This window comes from Oenanthe melanoleuca, chromosome 3, assembly GCF_029582105.1.
Source record: "Oenanthe melanoleuca isolate GR-GAL-2019-014 chromosome 3, OMel1.0, whole genome shotgun sequence".
Classification (NCBI taxonomy): Eukaryota; Metazoa; Chordata; class Aves; order Passeriformes; family Muscicapidae; genus Oenanthe; species Oenanthe melanoleuca.
This window is the reverse complement of record NC_079336.1, coordinates 6,510,161-6,534,636: the sequence shown is the minus strand read 5'-3', so window position 1 is coordinate 6,534,636 and position 24,476 is coordinate 6,510,161. Positions and strand designations below refer to the sequence as shown.

The 24,476-nt window shown below is 38.5% G+C and overlaps 1 protein-coding gene across 4 annotated transcripts in view; it reads left to right on the top strand.

Moving 5' to 3' along the window:
• The first annotated feature begins 576 nt into the window (after positions 1-576).
• Positions 577-24,476, top strand: part of ITSN2 (intersectin 2) — a 67,445-nt gene continuing 43,545 nt past the window's right edge. For 2 of the 4 annotated variants that reach the window (XM_056486229.1, XM_056486231.1), the window contains exons 1-6: positions 577-733; positions 18,704-18,796; positions 20,450-20,513; positions 22,024-22,187; positions 23,465-23,662; positions 23,985-24,081. In XM_056486229.1, the coding sequence (XP_056342204.1) occupies positions 703-733; positions 18,704-18,796; positions 20,450-20,513; positions 22,024-22,187; positions 23,465-23,662; positions 23,985-24,081 (647 nt within the window). In that variant the 5' untranslated portion in view covers positions 577-702. Of the gene's footprint in view, positions 734-18,703; positions 18,797-20,449; positions 20,514-22,023; positions 22,223-23,464; positions 23,663-23,984; positions 24,082-24,476 lie in introns of those variants that run through there. The other 2 variants (XM_056486232.1, XM_056486230.1) reach the window with 2 other exon arrangements.

Sequence of the window (24,476 nt, the reverse complement as noted above, 5' to 3'; positions counted from 1 at the left end):
AGACCCTGTTTAAATTTTCTTGAGTGTTTATACAGTAGCGCAGGAGATGGAATAACTTCATTGTGTTGCTTCTGCGAAACTGGCTTATGACAGATTTTTGTAGGGACAAGCCCTTTCTTCAGAATGCATCATGTAAGAATGTTTTCTTTGTTAATAGTGCGTGGAGTGTTGGAGTGGATGAATTTGAATAATAATTGGTTTTCTACTTTGCTCAGCAGCAGCATGTCCTTATGGAGTTGAGCACTGAACTTTTCTTGGTGGCTTTTTTTTTTTAATTTGCTTTGCTTTGTTTTGTTTTGTTTTGTTTTAATGAAACACTAAATATTTACCGGGTAGAGCTGGCAGGGATGTGCTGGGACCCCGGGCTGTGCTGTGCCCAGCCATGTGTCCTGACGAGCCGGGAGCTGTTTGTGTACATCACTCTGAGCACTTGGTACTGTTTTCCTTTAAGAACTGCCACAAGGTTCAGGACTGCACTGCATACCCTATTTAAAAAAAAAAAAATAAATAAATAAAAAAAATCCCTCTCCCCGTCCCCGGTGTAAATGCCGCTGGTTCAGCAGCCCGGGCCGGGCATTGTTTGCAGTCGGAAGCGGGGCCGGGACGGACGCGCCCCGCTCGGCTCTGCCCTTGTTGCATTATTAATGGCACGATGTTTTCATGTTGCAGATGGCTGAGGGCTAGCGGGGTGCATTCGGGACCATGATGGCTCAGTTTCCCGCAGCCGTGAATGGTGAGTAGCTCCGGGGTGCTCAGGTAGGGCTGGGAGGTTTGGGATTTGCTGTTTGTTTGTGGGATTTGGTGCCCGCAGCCGCGTTTGGGTCGCTTTGCTGCACATCGCTGAGCCGGTGCTGCGAGGCTGGCAGGGGAGCAGCATCACTGCGGTGTAACTGGGGCTACGGAGGCGCCTGGAGCGGCTGACAATCTCGGATCATTTACAGGGCTGAGGAATGTGTGAGTTGTAGTGCAGCACTGCCTGACTTTAAGCAGGGAATATGCTAAGTAATAGTTGATTAAACTTGCATACCTTTTCTGTTATGTAATTCAGCACAAAATGTGTCCCATTATAGTCCATTAGCCTGTTTATTTTAAACAAAATATTAAATGCGTCAAGCAGTCTGTGACATTGATGAAAACAATCAGCACTTCTCAAAAAAAAAAAATAAAAAAGAAAAAAATAATTTTCCTCTTGATTGTGCGTTTTCCACTACAGAAACTTTTGAATATGTTTCTTGGTGATTTCCTTTCGAAGACATATGAAAGTTTGAACCTTAAAATTGTTCCTGCGTATGTGTGTGGGATGGAGCTTTTATTTTTAGAGAAGCTTTATTTGTGAAAGCGTGATTTGCAAAGACCTGCAAAAAAATTTGACATTTGCATGTTGTTATTTACAGAGCTGGCCAAAATGAAAATACAAGTATGGAAACAATGTTTTGTACTTTAGATACTCCTGATAAGGAGTATTTCTCCTGATAAAAATAGAAAAATAGATACATGAATGAGTATTTATCTCGTTTAACTGTGAAGGTTACTGCAGGACTGGAAGGTCTTTAACAAATTTAGAAAACTGTCACTGAGATAAATTGGGAAAGGGTTTCTGGGTTGTTTTTTTTTCCCCCAGAACAGCATTCAGATTTCAAATTGAACCTCTGTTTTACAAATCTGCTTAATGTGAGTGTAAGACATTTTGTAAAAAAAAAATAAATCTGTGTAATCAACACTTTTTTTTATACCGTCAGCTGCAGTTTTTTCCAGACTTTGTTTCACAGACCTTACAATAAAAGCCAAGTAAAATGAGTCAATAAGTACTAGGGGAAATCCTATAGATCAGATGATTTTTTTCACTTAATTTGACATAATGGATTTTTTTTTTTTTATTCTTGTCACATGGATTTTGCTTCTCAATTTAAAATAAACAGTCAGAAGCTCTCTTTGAAGAAGATACAGCTTTGTGTTCTTGGCTGTCTGTCTCTGTGGTGAATGTATGCATAAGTTATTTGATGTCTTTTTGTTTTGGTTTTTTATTCCTTGGTTCTGTTGGAGGATTGCAAGTGTGCTGTTGGTGCTGACCACATACACTGCTCTCAGAAGCCTTAGTTTGGGAGAGTGATCCTTGATCTGAAATCTCTTGGGGAGTACTGTCTGCCACTCTCAAAAGGAATGGTGTCAGAGGATGCTGCCTTTCCCCTCTGAGAATTTTACTGTGTTGGAAGGCATAGTAAGAGAGAGACTGAGGAAGAGTCACAATAGTTAAACTATTACTCCTCACAGAGTAGTTTGGATGACTGTGCCAACTGTGTGTAGTCCTGCAGTCTTATTTCTTATCAGAACTGGTGAAATCTCAAAGAAGTCAAATGTTTTAAACAATAGTTTTGATGTGATTTCTAGGTAAATACTTAGCAACCTTTGCTGTTGAAGTTGTTCTCCTCTTCCCTGTTACTTAGCATTTACAAGCACTGCTGTAGTGGTTGCATTCAGAGTAGTTCACCTGCATTTGCCACTCATTGCAGGAAACCTCTAATTATGTTGTTAGACCTTGGTAGTGACTTGAAGCATGAGATGAAGAATGAGGTTATGTGTGAGGCAACCAAGACATTAGGCACTGCTGCAGCCTGGGAGCACTGGCTGCCTACCTCACCTTTGTGTTAGCACAGCATTGACCCTTCTCTTTTGTATCCTCCTGGGGGAATAGTGGGTTCCTTCTGTGGGAAAAAAACCTCTTATTCTTACCAAGGTACAATATACTTTGCTTTTAGTTCATAACTAGTGTAATGCATGAAGTATGCATGAAGTTTCCTTTTCTGGGTTATTTTTGGCATTCAGTGTTACAGAAAAGTGAGTGGATGGCAGGGAGCAGATGTGTGTACAAGTGTGTGATAATGTGACACGGTCTGAGATCTGCAGGGTTCAAGGCACAATACTCAGCCTCAAACAAATACAAGTGGGAAATGCTACACTTTATTTCCCAGCCTAAGCAGAGAAAGCAGCACTGCACAGGATCCTGAGAAGGAAGGGGAACTGAGCCGTGCGTGTAGTTCCAGTGGAGAGACTGAGCTTCATTGAGGCACCTTCAGAACATACCTTGGCCAAGCAGGGTCCCGAGCCTGTCCAGCCTCAGCATGTGGCTGGTGGCCAGACTGAGCTGGTTCTTCTGTGGCCACATGTAAACATTGTGTGCTTTAGGGTACCTGCTGTTGATAGACCTGTCTTTAAAGTCATGAAAGGACACAGTGCCCAGAAAGGAGTTCCCTTTGACTCTCCATTGCTGTCCAAGGTGACCTTTGTGGGTACCTTGCTAATAAGCTGAAATTCAGAGAAAATGCAGGACTAAAGAGTGGGTATTGTTTTTTCTGGAACTCAAGGCAGACCTGCCAGTTTTTACAAATTTATATCTCGTGCAAAATGTAAAGGTTATGGTGACATTTTATATGAACAGGCAAGGCTGAGCAGCATGTTTTTAATACAGCACCAGATGGATAAGAGACATTTATCCGTGTGGAGTCCAGTTCTATCAAAGAGCCACTCCAGGCATATCCTTCTCCCCAGTCTGCAAGCAACACTGAGGATACCCTACTAAGAGTTTAGTTCTATCCTATAGCTGCTTAAATATTGATCATTATTCCTGTAAAAATGATAATAAAAACTCAGTTTATGGTAGTTGATTCTTCTTACTAGCAGTTTTCCGTCTGGACAAAGCTTACTTAGGAATTCATACTGAGTCATGCAAAAGCATTTGGAAACAGCATTTATTTATACTAAATAACAACTTTAGCAATTGTGTTTCTAAAGAAAGAGTTAATATACTAACTGCAAAAGACACTTAAAAGGATAAAGGCTTTAATAGGTTAAAATGTTCTTCCATCTAATTTGTCTCAGTGATTGCTGCCTTTGTCACTGGAAGAAGTAACCTTCACTACTATGGGGTGCATTGTTTCCAGATGGAGAGGAGTTGCAAGATGTTCCTTTTCCAACTCCCCTTCCTTCTTCTGTAGGCTAAATCTATTCAGGGTTTGATATCCATGCTGATGGGTCTTGGTTTGGGGAGATTTAATCTTAAGGGACCACCTGGAACAAGGAAAGCAGTATTTGCTGATCAGTATCTTTCACATTGTTTACTTAAGTACCATTGGAATTTTTGGGCTGTGCTTTTTTTTGTTTATGTTTTTATTTGCCATTTCTCTTCCCTTCCACCACCTGTTTCCTTTTGATATAAATTTTCTGTGGTCCAGCAGGAAAATCTCTGATAAACTGAGGTGTAGAAAGTAATAATTGTAACTCATTTCACATGCTTCTAAATCTTTATAAGATTTCATAAAACTGGATTTTGTGCTGCTGTGAATAGAATTTTGTGTCCTCACACTTAGGTGTGTTGAGACTATGTAGACATGAAGGGGTTTTGTCAGGTCCTGGTTACCTGGTGTCAAGGGTAGACCACTCACCAACAGGTTCTGCTGCACATTCTCTTTAGAAAAGTCAGTCTTAAGCTTTGCAGTCTGAATTTTTTTGAATTAGGAGCAACCCTGGTCATCAGAGTTCAATTAAAAGCTGGTTGAGTGCAACCTGACTCTTCACCTTGTGTGCACTGTAGATATGGAAACTGTAGACTTGAATATCAACAAGCGTAGATAAAGATACAAAGCTGAATTAGACCTTGCAAAACAAGTATCAGAACTTGTTCTCCCATCTAAAAGTAGGAAAAGGAAAGAAAATATAAGACAAGAGCAAATATTTTCTCTGTTATTATTTATGAATTAAGACTTCCTTTCAGTGAGAGTAGTGGTGTCAGTTGATATGAAGCAAAATTCACATGCTCAAGTCAGGGGGGTTTTTATCTTTCACTATCACACCCTGAAAAAATTAAGGTTTCCAGTGTGTCTGCCATATTATATGTTTTCTTTAATCTTGTAAGTCAGAAATAGTGCTGTAGGGTTTCAGAATACAAGGTGTCTTATTTATATTTAACTGTGAGGATGTTTCACATGTAAGATGTAAGAGGAAATCTTAGAAGGAAAAAATAGTTAGACATGGAGGTATATGTTAAATGGAGTAAATGGAAATGGGTGTTAACAAGGGAAGGTTGCATTTTGTGCCATCTTCAATACCTGAGTTTTGTAAAAAATGTGTAACAGATCCCTTGGTTGGATTTCATTAGAGAAATAAATGGCTAAAAGGGAAAGAAAATACAAGTTTTAGACCAGAATGTTGTAGTCATGTTTTTCTTATTGGATTTTATCATGATGCCAGTCTTAATGGTTATTTATGGCAATATCATCAGTTAAAAGAAAATATATGCTGGTTAAATTGGAAGATGACAAGCTCTGGAGTAATTTTCCAGCCGGAATTGCACAGTATGGGCTGCATATCATTGGTAAATTTCATCACATTTCTGCTGTGCTGACATCAAATAGCTTTTTAGCCATACCATTATGGGCTAGAAGAATTTTTGCTGTATGCTGGGAACTCAGCAGTTGGCTGTGACTAACAAGGAAGACAACCAGTTGTGTTAGGGGATCACATAGTAATTACGTGATTTGAGGGAAAGGAAATGCATCCTAAAATGTGGTGGATGAAATAAGGAGTGCTGTGTGCTATTGCTTCAGGCACTGGTGTGACATGTGGGTTAGAGGGTAGAATTTGGGTATCTGCTTAAGAGAAGGGAAAAAACCCAGAGAGTGAAGCAGATACAGAGCTGAGCTTCAGTGTATTAAGTGCTGAGAAAGAATAAAGGGATTGTCTGTTAACCTGCCCAGATAAAAGCTTACTATTTTGTTTTAGGTTTTTATTTCAATCTCATTGCACTTCCCATTCAATAAATAAATGTGTTCTTTCATTTTTCTTAATAGGGAGAACAACATTAAGGAAGGAAACTAACTTATCTATGAGTACAGTGTTAGCACAATGGTAAATAGAGATGAACTAGCTGTTGATGCAGTTGGGCTGGAAATGGGAATGGTTCTGTCAGCAGTGACATTCTGGACCATGGTCAAGGAGGAAATCGGATTGCCTTAAGGCAGAACTTGAATTTTAGGAAGGAATTAATGTATTAGAGTTTCTTGGACAAGCAGCAGTCTGCACATGATGACCTTGGAAGTCCCTTCCAATCCGGTGCTCCTAAAATGTAATGAAGAATTAGATAATAATGAAGATTAGTGTTAGATCTTGAGCTGTTAACTTACTCTAAGCTTATAGCTTTGTCTTGCTAAGATTTCATTTTGTTAGTGTCATGTCTTAGCTTTTATAAGGTAACTTTACACAGAGTGGGAAACCCAGGATGGTTTTTATCTGGAATAGTAGTACTATAATGCAAGGTGCTTTATTCATTTTGGATATCAGAGAGACTTCCTGGTGTTTTTGTCTTCAAAGCATGTAAAACCCTAAACAAAAAACACAAGAAGATCTACAAATACTTTCCCAAAATGGAGCAGAACGCTGAAGGCTTAGCTGAAAAGACTTAGAAACATAAACATATGGACAAGTTTCAAAGTGCTTTGACTGTTGAAATGTTCATTTCCTTGAAGGTTTAACTCCCAAGTTTGTGAAATGCATTACTCTGATAAGCCACTTCATGTGGTTGTTGCAATTTAGAGTTGATGAGCATTGTGTGAAGTGGCACCATCTTAACATCTACTAAATTCCAAATAATCTGTGATCATCACTTTGAACAGGACATAGAAGATACTAATCAGCATTGGCAGAATGAGTTCAGGTTTAGCCCACTAATTATAATGGCAAGAACAAACACATTTTTCAGGCATTGTGGTCTGTCTATATTTATATAATGCCCTATTACTTTAATTAGAAATCTTGTGTGTTCAGGCTTTCCAGTGTACTGCATCAGTTCTTTCGGACATCTGTTGTTTTTCCGACAATAGGACAGTAGCCTTAAGTCATCACTGAGGGAGCTGGAAGAGGTGAAACTTTCAGCTGGAAAGCTGAAAGAATGTCAATGACCATGGGACTAGCATTCATCCTGGCTGTCTTCAGAGAAGATATTTTAATAAGCTAAAAACATTTGTGCTTTAGTTGGATGGAAGTTCTCCATATGCAAGTCTTGAGAATAGGTAAGATTAAATAAACATCGAGAACTTTTACTGCTCTTTCACTTCTTCCTGAAGTAATTTGTTTAGAAGTTTTTTATATAAGTAAATATAAATAAGAGGTGGTATATTTTAAGTTATGCACTGACATTTTTCCCTGCATTTCTTCTCATAACAATGATTTAGCATTGAACCATGATCTCTGCAGCACAGTTGTTTCTTTAGGAAACACATCTTTCCTGAAAAGTCCTGGTTTCACTGTTGTAGAGCTCTGCACTTGTTACAGTGTCTGTTGATACTTGTATAACTGTACTGAAAAGGGTACACTTATATTTTCATAGCAGCTAGAAGTGAAATTTGTTGTGCAACAAATAATAGTGCTTCCATAGCTCTGTGTTTCACAAGAAATCTTAAGTCTTGGGAAAATAAAAGGTACAGGTGTGAATTGGTATATAAACTGTTCCTGATGGAGATGCTGCGGGTTGGAAGGCCAGCAGAGTCTCTCCTCTTATTTCTCATGTTCTCTGTATTCAGATTGGATTAAGAAATACACAGACAGTCTTTTTTAACCTGGCCTGAAGATAACATTCACTAAGCTCCCTTTTCTGGAAATGATCCACCTGTAGCTGCCAGAATCTGTTACACAAAAGGATCTGGAATTAACAGAAAGTAAAGGATATCTGAGAAAAAGGTGGCCACAGAGAGGTTGTGTGATAAGCGAGACTAAATGGATGAGAGTTGTTTAGTTTAGTTTACAGACAGCTAAGGATAGTTCAGGTGTCTTTTTAGACAGCTAAAAACCTGTAAAGCCATAACAGTATAGAAAATTCTAACAAGAGAAGAAATGTTCACTGTATTTTTTTCATAGCTGAAAAGCAACATGATACCTAATGAAATGATTGAGTTTAAGGCTAGCAGAAGAAAATGAGTTTGTTTATTGGTCTGGTAGTTTGTTTCACACAGTGAACAACTCACAACTCATTTTTAAGACTCACTGTATTTAAGATGTTTTGGAAACAGTCCATAGAATCAAAACTTGAGGAAGAAAGGTCTATGCCATGGCTATTAAATGATTACTGCCTTTCCCCCTCCCCCCCCCCCCCCCCTTTCCACATTTGGGGGCTTTTTTGGCTAAAGAAGCTCAATAAATCGGTAGTTTCTGGCAACTGAAAAACTGTAATAACTGTAATACCCAGGGAAGAATTCTGTTCCAAAATCTAGCCTGAAAATGCCCCCATGAGCCTCTGGCCAGGTAGGATTAGGGACTATGATATGAACTGATACCAATGCTTCTATGAACATAAATGAAACAGTTTTTAATTTATTATATTTCAAATCAAAACCCCATGTGTGCTAGGAAAATAATATTGAATAGTTGGCAGGTTCTGCTAATTGGGAATTAAACATTCTAAGGAGTACTGTTTAAGCAAACTCTCTTATTCTTGCTTCTGTTTCATTTTTGTTTCCTTCCAGTTTTCCCTCCATTTTTTCTCTCTGCCAGGACTAGAAGTTTAAAAGAGGAGGGTAACAAGAGACATTAAAGATACAAAACAGCTTCCTTATGTGGATTAATTGAATTGACTAGGACGTTTCAGCTTGGAAATGAAAGAGTGGGGATGGTGGAAATATTAGGTGTCACCTTCCCAAGGTCATCCATTATTTTTCAGGCAAGGGAATGGTAATTAGTCTCTGATAACACAAGATTAACTAGTATCAGGTGAAAGTACCATTGGCAGATCTCAGTCATACAGAGCTCTTTGCCCTGTGCCAGATGAACAATGAAAGCTGTAGGAAGCTGTGGATGACAAAAGGTCTTCCTTAAATGATTAGACAGAGGTGCCCTCTACTTATGAGGCAGTACCTCTGGTTCAGGAGCTACACTGGGGCTGAGGAGACATCCTGGAGCAGCCCCACCACATGCTTGGTCAGACTGTCACTCTGTGCTGGGGAAATACTCAGTCTCTGCTGGAAGGACTGTTACTGTGTTTTGTTTCCTGAATTGTCTCCTAGTTTTATTTTATTCCAAGATCATTCAGGAAGTGCCTCTTCATTTTTTTTCTTCTCCCCCACCCTTCCTGTGTAACTTTTTGGGGATTTTTTTGTTTGTTTGTGTGTTTTCCTTTTCTCTTTCAAGTTTGTATCCCAGTTCTCCATCACACATATAACCCACCAGCCTTCTTTCTGGTCCCAGAATTTCTCAAGTCTGAGAACACAGAAATGGGGTTTTTACTCTAATGGACAGATAGCGATGAGAACTACAAAAATTACTAGAAAGGACCTAATATTTCTGAAACAGAATTCTCTTCTGATTTTGTCAGTGTATGTCTTCTTGGGAGAATCTTTTCTTTTACTGCACCTAATTTCAAGGTTCACTTTGCATCCACTTCTCTGGTATTTTTACTGCGTGCATTTCTCCTGGTGCAGAAAGATTTATTGGCTGCCACAGACGGAACTCACCTGAATCTTATTAGTTTTGCTGCACTCCACAGAGATTTGCTAGACAATAATTAAACAAATTGTTCTTTTGTACATTTTTAATTAAGTCATAGGGTTGTTTTGTGAATGCTGGTGAGCAGCAGCATAAAACATCCATTTCCAGGATTAGAAAGGTTTTGTCTAAGCTCTGGTTTTCTTTTTCCACAAACACATTGACTAAAAATTTTTGTTTTCCTCACGGAAGTCTTTGATACTATATAGGTTGATGAGTTTACTCAAAAAAGCTTCTGACTTGTCCTTAACTGAGGGGTAAGCATCTCTTCCATCTGTGTCAGGCTGGAAGGAAGGCCATGGATTTTGTCAGCTGGAAGTTTGCCCACCTTAAAAGCAAATGGAGGCAGACTCAAAGCTGGAGAATTTAGCAGAGTATGATTATATTATGCCATGATGATTCTGCTTGCTTGACCTTTTCATACCTTTCATAGGAAAGACATTTGTTGGTGTGATTTGTTTCTTCTCTTCTTTCCATTTCTAAAATCCATCTAAAAGTATGAATTGCAGGTTTAGGAAAATGGCCATTCCCCTGTGCTGGGCACTGGAGAGGATGTGCCTCAAATCCTGTGTCCAGTTCTGGGCTCCTCAGTTCAGGAAGGAATTGAGGGGCTGGAGCGTGTCCAGGGAAGGGAACAGAGCTGAGGAAGGGTCTGGAGCAGAAGTCTGAGGAGGAGCAGCTGGGAGGGCTCAGCCTGAAGAAAAGGAGGCTCAGGGGGGACCTCTGGCTCTGCACAACTCCCTGACAGGAGGGGACAGCCAGGTGGGGGTCAGGCTCTTTTCACAAGTAACAAATGACAGGACAAGACAAAATGGCTTCAAGTTGTACCAGGGGAGATTTAGATTGAATGTTGGGAAAAATTTCTTTCCTGAAAGACTTGTCAAGCATTAGACAGGCTGCCCAGGGCAGTGGTGGCTTCATCATCCCTGAAGGCATTTAAAAGATGTGTAAATGTGGCACTGATGGACGTGGTTTAGTGGTGGGCTTGGCAGTGCTGGGTTAATGGCTGGACTCCATGATCTTAAAAGTATTTTCCATTCTAAATGCTTCTGTGGTTCTGGGATTCTGGGCACAGACAGAGCTGTCATTGAGCTTCATTCATGTGTTTGTTTCATGTGCTACATCACAACTCAGCAACTACAGCTGGTTTCACTGTCATTGTTTCTCCAGAATTAGGCAGAAAATAATTTTATATTAATTGTTGGTATTGAATCTAGATCTCGCAAAGGCTTAGGTTAAGCCCAACTCTCTGTGCCAACTTCTTAATGTAAGTAAAGGCAGAGTTAATTAACTTTTAAGAGCAAAACATGAGTTTACCAACATTGTGTGTTACAGTGATTGCACTTTTTGATGAAAAGTAGGAAGCTTGCTTCTTTAGAACTTAAAAGAAAACCCTATTGAATGAACTGTCAAAAAATATACACAAAAATAGTGTAAAAGGTAGCATGTTAATTTGCAATTCAGAATGCTGTCAAGTTTATATGCATTTCTAGCACACATTTCCTGATGTAGTTTTACATTAGTTGAGCTTTAACAAAACTTTAAACCCATTTTTTTGTTTGTTGGGAGTTTTTTCAGTATTTTGCTTCCTTGGCATGGGCTGGTTTTCTTTTCATGCTTCAGTGGAATTGATGATAGTTTAATTAAAAATGATCTTCTGAAAATGGATAGCCTTAATGAGCTAAAAGATTCTGTTGTATTTATAAAGTATAGAAATACTATCCTGCAATTATAAACTGATAGTTTAAGTGCTTTGGAATAGTAGAGTTCAGAAAAGAATTGGATCTATACTGCTAGCATGGATTACACTATTATGTATCTCTAAATTGTTTTAGGGATTATACTCCTTCTAAGAGCAGGGATTACGTTTCTACATTGAGATCACTGCATGGCACAGAGTGTTATGTGTTCTAATATTCCTCCTGTATATGTATCAAAGTGAGGGCTGCCAGTGACAAGATCACCAGGCAAAATTCTGCACCACATCTCACAGAAGCAGGTGAACAGTTTATAATACAAGTTCAATATTTGATTCTAGTGAACTGTTCAGCCTGAGGGTTCCCAGTATACCATATACCTGGAAATTCTGTACATAATGTAAAGAATATGAATTGTACTCTAAAATGCAATGTGGCTGCTGTTGCTTTGTCCACATTTCTATAAGTTTGTTCTTCAATTAAACAAGCTTTTCTTGGCCAAATCTCATAGCCTTGCATGTGCCGGACACTATTTAACAACCTGGCTGCAGGTACCAGCTATTTTTTGGTAATGCGCCAGAGATGCTTGAAAATCTTTTTAAAATTTTCTTGGCTTCAATAGGCACAATTCTTGTAAATTTAGTGAAATTACAAAATTGGAGGAGAATCATGTTTCCCTGTGTTTAACATGCTTTAGCTACAAGTTTTTCCTTTTAACTATGTGCACACAAAAAGGAGTTGCTGAAGTTACAGTAAAGCACAGAAATAGATACCCTTTTCCTCTGGCAGCTGCCTTGGTATTGCTTAATAAAACTGAGAATGTGGAAGCTGGGAATAGCAGGTGCAATCCTCAAGGAAGAGCAGGTAATGCTTTTGGGATCCCAAAGCCACCACAGTAATAGTTCATAACACATTAGCACTCCTAAATAAGGATAAATGCTGATTATTAGTCATTTTTCTCCTGTGTTTGATATATAGAATCAACAGCAAAGGAGGGAAGCAAATATTGAAAATAGCAATAACACTGATAAAGAATCTCAAATTCAGACTAATGGTAAAACGTTCTGTGTATTTTCAGACTCCTGCAGTGTTTACTCACCACTGAGGAAAAATTAGAAGTCTGATTCAACATCTCAATTGGGAATGTTAAATCCAATCTGTGATAAATACTTCTGTGGTAAACTTATCTGCAAACACAGAAAGACTGGAATTATTAGATTTATCCCAATATGTCCTCCAGACAACCCTCTGGAGGCTCCTAATAGGAGACTGTAATGTGATTGCTGGTTGCATTAAGGAAAAGCCCTTGTTATGCAGCTTGAGGCATGTTGCTGCATATCTCTGCTGAAATTTCCCTGTCTTTAAACATAGGGATAAATATTTATTTAAGGTCATTATGAAGCTTCATGCTAGTTTTTTTGATGGTTACAGAGGTGGTGGTATAATCCTCATGATTTATATGTACAAGGAATGCTCTTTCAATTAAGGTTTATTATCTCTGGGGAGTTAATTAACTTTGTAGATCATAGGAGCATAGTTTTTATTAGAAAAATACAAGCAATGCCTGTGAGTGAGAAACAAAGACGTTCTGGAGAATGTGAGAAATGTTTTATGTTTTTTCCTTATCGGTAATCCTGCTGTTCTCACTATAGCTACCCCTTGCAGTCCTAACCAGTGGCAGAGGTCTTACAGAGCATTTTCAAGTCTCTTTACTTTTCTTCTAGGACTGTGCTTTTTCTCCTTCTTTTTCAATGGTGATTTACCATTTTAAGGAAAGAATAGTGTTTGTTTCCCTTTTGATGTTGGCAGCCCATCAAAGCAAGTCCTTTATTTTGTTCAGAAGGTTATCTGCCTGGTGCAGTGTTGTCAAGACATTTCTGGAGCTTTCCTGAAATGCTGTGATCCTGCCATAAGCAGATCTCCCTACTCTCACCTAGAGAAGTGTCTTTTATTTAAAGTGAACTTAAATAAACTGAAGATCAACAGCATAGTTTCCAACAATTGTTTCCAACAATAGAAAACTTTGAGTGCTGCCATTTCTGAATTACAGAAATACCTATTACATTCAAGTGAGGTCAGTCTGTATTTTGTCATCTTCAGAGAAGTCTTGAGAGTGAAGCTCAAAGCATGTTTAGCTTTGCGTGTTTGGGTCTTTGTCATCCCACATGGACTTTCTATATGGGCAGACTCCACATGGGGTGTTGAACTCGTGGATATGTTGTAGAGTTTTGGAGTGGGTGTGTAAAGAACCTTTCACTGTTGGTTTTCTGTATTGGAATAGGGAATCTGTGGAGACATTTCTGGACGTGAAGTCCAGGTTTCCAGTATTGGATAGCGAGAACAATTGCCAGTTCTGACAGTGAAAATACCAGCTTTCTCTAGGAAGGAATGAAAATTTGGTCTCTGTCTTCCAGAAGTCTTACTAAGATAGACTTGTGTTTTTTCATAAGCAAAAAGAGCAGCTAAAGACAGTAGTTACTCTGTTCTAGGGGAAGACTTTGTCAGAAAAAAATCTCTTCAAGTTCAGCATTTCTTGAGTTTTGATTTCTAAAAATGCAGAGTAGTCAAATATGTTGGCTTCATGGATGAAGTTAGAAGATTCTAAAGTAACCTATTTTGAAGAATAATGAATTAATGAGATACTGTCTTGTCAGAGAGATTGTACTGTTTTTCCCCTCCAAAATTTTATCAGCTACAGTTGGGAAAAATTATTTAGATCTCAAAAATGTTCAGGAAATTTAAGCTGAGTCAGAAAAGTAATGTACTATTCATTGTCTGCAGCAGAGCCTCTCATGGGAGCATGTAGTAGCAACTGTATTTTGATTTCTGATGGGGAACTGATCTGTAAAAGTATTGTTGCTCACTGCTGCTTGGAAGCCAAAGGTTCAGCTCTGCTCAAGGAGATTCCTGCCTCCTGCCCATCCTGTGGTCAGAGAGGCCTGTGAAGAGCAGACCCCTGCAGTTTGGTTTGTGATTCGTGCATGACTTGTTATGAGTGAGGACTGGAGCTGTGTGGATGGAAGAACAACAGCAATTTCTCTATGCAAAATTCATTGGGTCTGGTTTATGGGCAGGATGTTTCTCAACCCTAGAACTGAAGTCATGTTAGTGCAAAAAATGGCTGAGCTAGGCCAGATAAGTTTGGATGATACATCTTGGATGGCAGATGTTTGACTCTTGCTGCAGTTTTGCCTTTCCCAGGAAAGGAGTATCCTCCCTTCATCACAGTTCAGCATGCCTGGGATGTGGTTGTGTGAAAACCAGGCAGTGCAACTCTTCTCAGCAATTGCACTGAGTGTCCATTTTTACCACTTGTAGTAGTTTTGGGAAGCAATCACAATTTTTGTGAGGATTGTAGCATGATTTTTGTAGCATGATTTGATGGTGATGGCACAGGAGAACCAAGTTTCAGACTAATTCTGGCTGTGTTTTTGTGATGGTCTTGGTTGTACTATGCAGATAAACACAACAATTTCTTTGGAGAATGGTGTTGTAATGTGCTTTGTGAAATTGCCAATACCCTGTGAGTCCCATTGTTGAAATTGTTTATTTCAGATAGACTGGTATGGTATTTTCACATGGGCTTTTGAGAAATCTTCATATGAGCTTTTCCTAATTGTGTCACCAATGGTACCATCAAAAGAGCCGTGAGCACCTGGTTGAGCTAAACACAAGGACTCACAGTGCTTTAGTCTTCCCTCTTGTGCTGTGCTCTTTATCTTGTTTCTGTGGCATATGGGGTGGGAGTTGAAAAAAATAGTGAATACTTTAAATAATAACTGTGGGTGGGGTTTGACTGCATTCCCTGTGGATCCCTACCAGAAGCAATGGGGTTTTTTTTTGGTTTTTTTTTTGTTTTGTTTTGTTTTGTTTTGTTTTGTTTTGTTTTTTGTTTTGTTTTGTTTTGTTTTTGTTTTGTTTTGTTTTGTTTTGTTTTTTTGTTTTTTTGTTTTTTTTAATTTGACACAAATACTTTCATTGTCCAATAGTTATTAATCTCTATTCAGAAAACAATGACCTGTTCTAGTTCAGGCTGCAGATGGCAGACACTCAAGTGATATTAGGATAAAACATAGTTTTTTGGGCCTTTGTTCAGTTATAGACAAGCACTAAAATTTCACTGGGAGGGGTGTGCTGACTTAAAAGTGTGCTGTTCTCTAGATCCTAATTCCTGCTATGAATATTTATATTTTTAAATATCTATGTTTTTATACATTGAGTTTTAATACTTGCTACATTTTCTTCCAGGCCTGTAAAGAAATATGCAGAGAGCATATCTTTATGGAATTAATCACCAGAAAAATAAGATTCTCAGTCTGTGTCCTTAGGGAAAGGAAGAATCTGAAATTTTTCTTACTGTTGAAAATAAATTATTAGCAGGTTGGTGTTTTCAGGGTAAATATTCAGTTCCCTGAAACATTCCCACAATGTGCTTTTGATAATGTGTGTTTGTAGTTATCACTATTCCATGACAGCTGCTTGCACTGACTCATTATGACTGTGGAAAGCTGTAGAAGCACTTGTTGATATAATAATGTGGCTTTAGTCAAAGATTTCTTTTTTAAAATGAAATTTATACTTGCAAGAAATTTGGGGTAGTTCAACCTGGAGAAGGCTCCAGAGAACCCTTTCTGGTGCTTTTCAGTACTTAAAGGGAACCTGTAAGAAATGTGGGGACAAGCACTCTGGCATGACCTATTGAGATAGGAGAAAGGGTGATGGTTTTAAATTAAAAATTTGTAGATTTCAAATAGATGTATGGTAGAATTTTTCTACAGGGCTGGTGGGACTCTGGAACAGGTTGCCCAGGGAGCTGTGGCTGCCCCATCCCTGGAAGTGTTCAAGGCCAGGCTGGATAAGGCTCTGAGGAACCTGGTCTAGTTGAAGACATTCCTGCTCCTTGCAGGGGTGTTGGACTAAATCAGAATCACAGGCATGGAACAGAAAGGACCTTAAAGATTTAAGTCCAGAGTAAAAGTGTGCAAAATATCAAGTGTGCAGAAAACAGCAATGTTCTTGGACGTGTTAAGGATGGCAAAAATGAGAATGAAGGGTGAATGTGGGCCTTCAGTCACTTGTTGAATGAGATTTTAGTCATCCTCCAGCTACAGGTGTGAATTTGGGGATTTCCTGATGTGCAGGGTTTTAACACATTTGAGACAATGTTGTTTAGAGTGCTGAATTTCATGGTTGGAGAGGAAACAGAATTTGCCAGATAGTAAAACAACTCTTTGAATACAGAAATATGTTAGATTTTCAAGACTGATTACCATCTTCTTGCCTAATCTAAACATTAAGTAAGAAACTGTTCATGTGTAAACAGAAGTTGCCTTACAATGTAAATTGGATTCTCTAGAGGGGCTATGGTGATGGTGATAACTCCAGTCAAGCAATTGTTACTCTGTTTTTATCACTTTGCAGCCACTGACCTTGTGCATTTATTATGATGGTTTTAATCCTTTCAGTCACTGATTTTAAAGAGCCAAGGGGTGTTGCAGCTACCTGCTTCAAAAGATATTCAAATGGGAGCATTTTATAGAAGGAAAATGTAGTGTTAATATTCTGTTTTCTAAAAATGGAAAAAAAATAGTTTCTCTGAAGTTGCTTCTGGTAGCTTTAGGAGCATTTTTTCATCTGATTGGGATAATTTCTATAATCATAACCACATTTTATGCACTTCCCATTTGTATCTTAAAATTAGCACTTTAAAGAAATCTAAGTGCTGCTCTAATTTTTGCTGTTGGGTAGAAGCTGTCCTCATTAGTGTCTTACAGTAATGTTTACAGTACCCAGTGGCTTCTAGGCATCTGACTCAGATTTACTTCACTTCATTATCAGTATCTAGTCTAGATTTATTTATGTTCATTTAATCAGAAGAAAAAAGGGTGGTGTTCTTCAAGTCCTATTTCACATGTAACCTGCAAGAAGAGATTTTCATTGAGGCCACATTAAAAAAGAAAATGATATATCCTCAGGAGAGAGAAGTAAAATTCCAGATTCAAGTGTCTAGAGTTTGTATCCCAATGCCCTCACATTTTTTCTGCCATACATCTTCCCAATGTGAGTTTCTGTTTTGTTTTGGTCTTTTTAACTATTTTATTTCTTACTAAGGAAGCAAGGGTAAAGAATTAAATCTGTACACATGCAAGGAGAAATACAATTTTAACAGGACCTTCTTGAGAGGAAAAATTAAGTCTTTTTTGGAAAATGTATTTGTTTATGTAGATAAGTAGAGAGTGAGAGATGATTAACATCATTACTGTGTCTGTATTGGCAAGTATATCAGCTCACGTGTCTTACTTTGCTGTTATATATTGATAAACAGTGCAAAAATCTCTTGAAATTTTGGAGATTCAAAGCTTTGAAATAAGGTTTATGTAGGAAGAGGAAGCATTTTATGGTAACTTTTTTTCAGAGTGCTGTGGCTTTTAAAGCAAATTGTTCATATCTTATTAGAGGAATTATTTATTTCGTTGACTGTCTTTTAGTGAGCAATACAAACACTTGAACAGATTAACAGTTCTTTTGAGGTAGTAATACTCTGCAGAATGTAATTTTAGTAGTGTTTTTGATGTAATAACCTTTTAATGCTGTTTTGAGTGGTTCCATTCAGAATTTTGGCTAATTCTTACATTCATTGATTTGAACAATTAAATATTTATCAAAAACTTCCCGACTAAAACTTCCTCCTACTTAAAAAACAAACTCAGTTATTTCTGGCAAGGTGCTTTTCCTGCAAAGGATGCACACCCTGACCTTTATGCAGCAGGTTGCAGCATTTCTTAAAGTCCATCTGGTTCTACCTGGTATTACCAGCACAACTCTGTAAACACAGTTATTCCCTGTAACATCTAATTCCTACTCTCAGGGTGTAATACTTTTTTACTTCATAAAGTATTGAAAAATGTGAAGTGGAAATTGCGTGCTATTTAAAAAAAAAAAAAAGTCCAAAATGTCACTTCTGTGTCAGACAAAATCAAATTATTTTTGCTAGCAGTCCCAGTTTTGCTTTTAGATTTTGGTAAGATAAGTGTAAGCCTTTTTGGCATCTGCAGGGTTTTAACCCTGTGCATGAGAGCCTTGGTGGTGCTGAATGCCATTAGTTCATCAGTGAGCCAGGGGAGTGTTTGGCTCACACGAGGGATGGTGAGAAACATCCTGCCCAGGCTGCAAACAATCAGCAGCGACAGGAAGCTGCTCTGCACCAGCTTTGAAGGACGACTGAGCTTGTTTGAAAGCTGAGGGTGAAACAGTCTGGCTGGGGGATTGTCTCAGCTCAGCTTGCACATCTGGGAAGCAGGTTTGTGTTGCATAACATCCTTGCCAAACTGGTAGGAGCTGGGTGTGTCCACATCTAACTTTGTCTCTTGAGAGAGCCAAGCTTTTATTTTGCAAGTGACGTGCTTTATTTTTGAAAGTTTTCAGTCCATTTGGTTGTTCATTGGTTTTTTTTGTTGATTTGTTTTGGATTTTTTTTCCAGGAGGGCCAAACATATGGGCCATCACCTCCGAAGAGCGGGCCAAGCACGACAAGCAGTTTGATAGCCTTAAACCCACGGGAGGTTACATTACAGGTTGGTCTGAGGCTCTGCATTACACATTAACTTCTGTGTACACATACCTATCTCTGTAGAACAGTTTGAGAACTGCATCCTATTTCTAGCCCTTTGTTGTGTGACTAATAACCATATTCTTCAGGCAAACAGCCACAGATTATTAGTAAACTTAACAAGTTTTCCTCTGAAGTCTGGCACAGGAATGCTGTTCTGTTTAACCCTGTCACTTCTGCAGCCATCAGCTGTGTGCTGCCATTCTGTCTAGTTTCAGAAACCAGAGAATATCAGGTGAAATCCGTGCTCAGATGGCAGGCTGCCAGGGAGCACTTACAGTAGCTGTTGTGGCAAGTGACACCAGACACAGCAGAAGTGTCTCTCCTCAGCCTGAGGAGACAATGCTATGCTGTTAGATATCTTTGTTTGGGAGGAGGAGGCAGGGAGAAGGATGATGACAGCTTGCCCTTGTTAGCAACTGCTTGAAATTTGGGCCTTTGGGCCTTCAGCAGGGACTGGGTGGACTAATGGCATTTTGCAGGGGCCTGCTGTGGGTTCCAGTTGCATTCAGCTGCATCTCCTCTGAAACAATTGGGTCACATTGCTATGCACCTCAGAATTTGCAGGTTTTAAATTTAAAATCTGCTTTTGATATCGAGAAAGAACCAATTTCATTGGCAAAGATGTCTTAATTTAAGAATGCCCCATTCTTTTTGGATGGATGGGCACTAAAAACCAGCCCTGATGGCTCCTACCTGCCCATTTATCCAGTAATTCCCTATCTAGTTGCTCCACTGGCCCTGCTTTTCCTCTTTTGGGGCTGGAAAGAGCTGAGGAGAGAGTGGAAAGTTGTCTGTTTGGAACATGCACATCTTCTGGCTAAATGGCACCTAACTCCTGCTTTGGCCAAGCAGCACTGTGAGGTTGGGGTTTACCTCCAGCTGAAAACTGTGCAGTCCCAGGGACTACCCTTAGGCCACATCTGGGCTCTTACCTGCACCTACATCTGCAGGCTTTTTTATTTATTTGGCAAATGCTTGAAATAAAAGGTTGTGTATGAATATAAGAGAGAGCTGAAAGAGTAACCTGAAGTCTTAGCTTTAAGCATCTGTAATTCAGTCAGATGTGGGCATAAACACCACTGTCCCTGTTTTGTATGTGTACCAGCTGATGTGGAACTTGGTATGGGATTGCACAACAGTTCCCATTCCCTTCCTGAAATACTGAAATCGTGGGTGTTTTCTGACAGAAAAGAGTATTATTTAGAAAATGGTGTTTTTCTAGACACACAATACAGGCTCAAGTTAGGTGGGATAGAAGAAAAGAAACAGCATTCTGATCCTTTCCTGCTTAAGTACTTGGGGCAGGACTAAATTTTCAGTGATTCTTTAATTCACACATCTTTTAAGATGTTGACAGCTGTTGATTTGTGACCTGTTAAAGTTTTTATAGCTGTCTGAAATCACTTCTCAGAGCAAAGATTGGAAATTATGGAATACATGGGTGTCTGACAATCACTGTTGTCACCTGTGTTTGAAGCTGGAAAAAAAGCCCTGGAGAGCTCGGCATCCAGCATGGGGGTTTCTTTCAAAAACTTGGTCCCCCAAGAGAGTGCTGAGCTTTTCAAAAATCTGTCTCTGGCATAAAAGTTTGTCTTTTTTTCTTTGTTTATCACAGGTGATCAAGCACGTACCTTTTTTTTGCAATCAGGTCTGCCATCTTCAATCCTTGCTCAAATATGGTAAGGTATTCTTTTTTGTTTTTTTTTTTTTTTTTTTCTGAGATAGGAGATGCATAGCATTCAAATGCTGTCTTTGCTGTGTTGTATTGTTTCACAGAGACTTTTCAGAAGTCAAGCTAGAAAGTGTTGTCTGAATCATTGTTTTATATTATTATTATTATTAAATTTAGAGGAAGTTTTCAGTCCATATGTGTACCAGTTGTTAGAACTCAGTAATTTTTACATCTTTCTTGTGATGTTATTTCAAATTGGATCATGCTGAACACAACATTTTTAACTGTATTAAGGGCTTGAAGTACACATAAAGTAGAAGACAAGAAAAAAATCTAAAGTCACAAAAGAAGTTAGTAGAAGGACACTTATGATATGTGAGATACCAAGCAATGCTGTAATACAGGAACTGGAAAAAGTGCTGTTCCTTGCAGCATGTATGTGGTGAGAGCAACACTTGAAACATTTTCTCTTCTGTAACCTCTCAGTCCTCATTAGAATCCTGGGCTCAGTTTGGGGTACTTGGCTGTTACCCAGATATAAAAACACATAGTTGAGGCTCATAATTATTAAGAACAATTTTAAGAAAAAGTGTTAAAGAAAATAATTAAATTCAAGTTAGTTTTTCCTTCAGACACATAGAATCACAGAATTGTTAAGATTAGGAAAGTATTCTAGGATCATCAAGTCCAACCAGCATCCACCACTGTGTTCACTATTAAACCAGACACCTCAGTGTCTAGAAAAGAGGGGTAAGGAGATTTTTTTGTGGGGCCTTGGGGTTTTGTGCTGAGAGTAACAGAATCAAAAGAAAAATGAAGCTTAATGTTAGTCTGATTTTTTTTTTTTCTTCTAATTTTATTTACATTCTTGTGCTTGGTCCTTGCATACTTAAGTGTTAATAAAATTTTGTATTATCTGTCTGACCATAAATGTTGAGGTTATGTATGCACTGTTGCATATATTTCCTGTTATATTTATTTGGAGGACTGTCAAAAGGAAGACAGTGTGGGTATCAGGCTTAGAAAAACCTCACCACTGTGAGGTTAATTCAGCACTGTGAATTAATGAAGTTTTCATAGCAGTGTATAGTGCCTTTAGGAGGTTTCTACATACTCCTGAAACCTGTTCTGGATTCTTGCATTAATTCCTTACCTTACCAAGGATTAATTTAAAATAATTATTCTGACTGGGAGCACAAAGAAAAGCATAGCAGAGGCTTGCAGCAGATGCAACAAGCGTATCCCCTGGGCAGGAGACTTCTGCTTTCCCAAATGTTTTCCTGCCTGTCTTGGGAATTAAGTGTTTAATATATAGCAACCTCAAAACTGAACTCTGCAGAGTGGGTACTCAAACTTCTAAATGGTGTGAATGTTACCAAAAGTAGAAAATTTACTGTGCAATAAGTTTCTTGTTTTCCTGTGCAAAAACAGTAAATAAATCTAGTAGGAAAGCCTCTCACTGATCAAAAATATTATGTTTCTGTTTCTGCTCTAATTTTATTTTATTTTGTTTTAAGGACACTCTCGGACCTGAACAAGGATGGAAAAATGGATCAACTGGAGTTCTCTATAGCTATGAAACTCATCAAGCTGAAATTGCAAGGACAGCACTTGCCTTCAGTTCTCCCTCCTGTCATGAAACAAACTCCAGTGTTTTCACCACTAATGTCAGCTCGCTTTGGTACTTATGAATATATAATTACTTAGTGTTCAGAGGTAAAAAACCCACAGTTAATTGCAGCCAAATAAAAGCATTAATCTGACCATGAAAGTTTAGTGAATCAGTGTGAAGCAAGAAAAATGGATATTCTGATTTAGGAAATTAACCAGGTCACTTTCTTGATATTTTTGTAATTTGATTCTTTGAAGACTTTTTTAATAAAGAAAAACATTTAATTCAATTTTGACAAGAAGGCCACTTACATCTGCCACCTGACTTTCAGGCTCTCATTTTGTACTGGTGGTCTTTTTTTATCTCCCTCCTACTCAGTCACCTATTTTTGCTTTGGGGTCTTGAAGTTAAATTTAACCAAAGGTCAGAGTTTTGGTAGAATAGGTGTTTTATATATTTTTTTCAAAGTGAATCAGACTGTCTGTTTTGGTTATATGATTAACTGAATAGAATTACTTTGACTTTTTTTTTTTTTTTTTAATGGTGTTTGGAGATTCAGTGCATGCTTGTAATTGTGTTGTTTTATAGCACAAAATATCCACAATGACTTGAGCTGGATTACAAAATACATGCACACTTCTATACTGAAATTAAATGTGTGCATATATTAATTACATACATGATTTAAAATGTCTGCCCATCACCAAATCTCGTCTGTTTGAGTACAAAGGCATGCATTTACAGGGACCTGTGGTTGGCATACAGTTACCTCTATAACTTGCCATCATCTCACCAGCACTGTTGTCTTCCACAAAGTGCAGCCAGTAATTCAAGTGCCCTAATTTGCCTCAGGCAGCTGCCTCTAGAAACCCTTTGCTAAGCATGGGTCCCTGATAAGTACTTTTCACCCCTGTGGATTCTTCCAAGGCTGATACTTGGAAGAGACTTAGTTCAGAAACAGCAGCAGTTTTTCCCTGTGGAGGATTGTCACAGCTTTTGAGGTTGTAATTTTCTCTCAGGGGCCAGGCTTGCTGAAGAAGTAGGTATAGCTGCAATTATAGAGCACCAGATCTTGCTCTGTTGTGAAAATAGTAGCTAAACCTACCTTGAGAATGAATTTCCTTGTCAAGATTGTTCTTTTTAAAATCCTGTTCTTGAGTGTATTTTCCCCTGTGAGCTGTTTTGCCTAAGTTTAGGGAAAAAGTAAGTATTGTACATGCATCTATTTTAACTCATTATATTCCAGACACCAGTTGCTTTGTGTTGTTTCTGCCTCACATAAGGGACCTAGTTTCTTGCTGAAGCCTCTGCAATGTTAAACCATGAATTATTGGATTTTGCTCTAGGAATGGGTAGTATGCCAAATCTGTCCATGCCAACGTCTGTGTCTGCGATCACACCATTAGCTCCCATGTCTCTGACCTCCATGACTTCCATTCCTCCTCTGGTTATCTCTGCTCCCCTGGTGCCTTCTGTCAGTACTTCCTCGTTGCCAAATGGAACATCCAGCCTTCTGCAGCCTTTGTCCATGCCTTTCTCCTCAAGTAAGTATAGCACAGTCCAGTACTTGCTCTCAGAATTGTGAGTCTTATATTCCCTATGGCTGATTTCAGACAGGAATGCTAACACATGCATGAGAGTTAAAAAACAACAGCAACAGCAATAACAAAAACAAAAAAATCCAGCAGAGAACAAATGGTTTGTCTCCAAAGTTCACATTGGTTAATTCTGTTCTAACTAGTTAATCATAACAAGACACTGATTAGCTTTTCTTACTTTTATCAAAGTGGATGGTGATTATGAAGCATTATCTTATACCCCAGCTTTACAGTTCTGGGGTTAATTTTTTGTTTCTTCTTGTTCCAGCGCTGCCTCATACTGGTTCTTTAGGCCCCATGGCAGGAGGATTTAGTGGTTCCAGTATGCAGAAGGCACAGTCACTAATTGATTTAGGATCTAGCAGGTATGGAAGTTAAGTTTAAAATCATTGTATCTTACACTTAAGTAGTATACCTTCCAAAACTTGTGGAGTATTTCTGTTCTCAAAGGACATTTGTTAAAAATTAGTCTATCTAATGTGACCTGTCAAGTCTCAAAATAGATTTTGTTTTTATATGCACAATAAGTAATATTTTCAGTAAATTGACAAAATATCCAAAGTAGGTGAGGAGATCAAATGAGCAGTGCCAAAAAGAATGGAATGTACCTCATTAGTAAATAGAAACAAACCTTACTAAGTGGTTATAAAAGTAATGTTTATGCATTATGTGCTCATTCATTATAGAGGGTACCATGTAATCAGCAGGCATGTAAGAATAGGGTTTGTTATCAATATTTATGTATTAATTTGTTTTATGA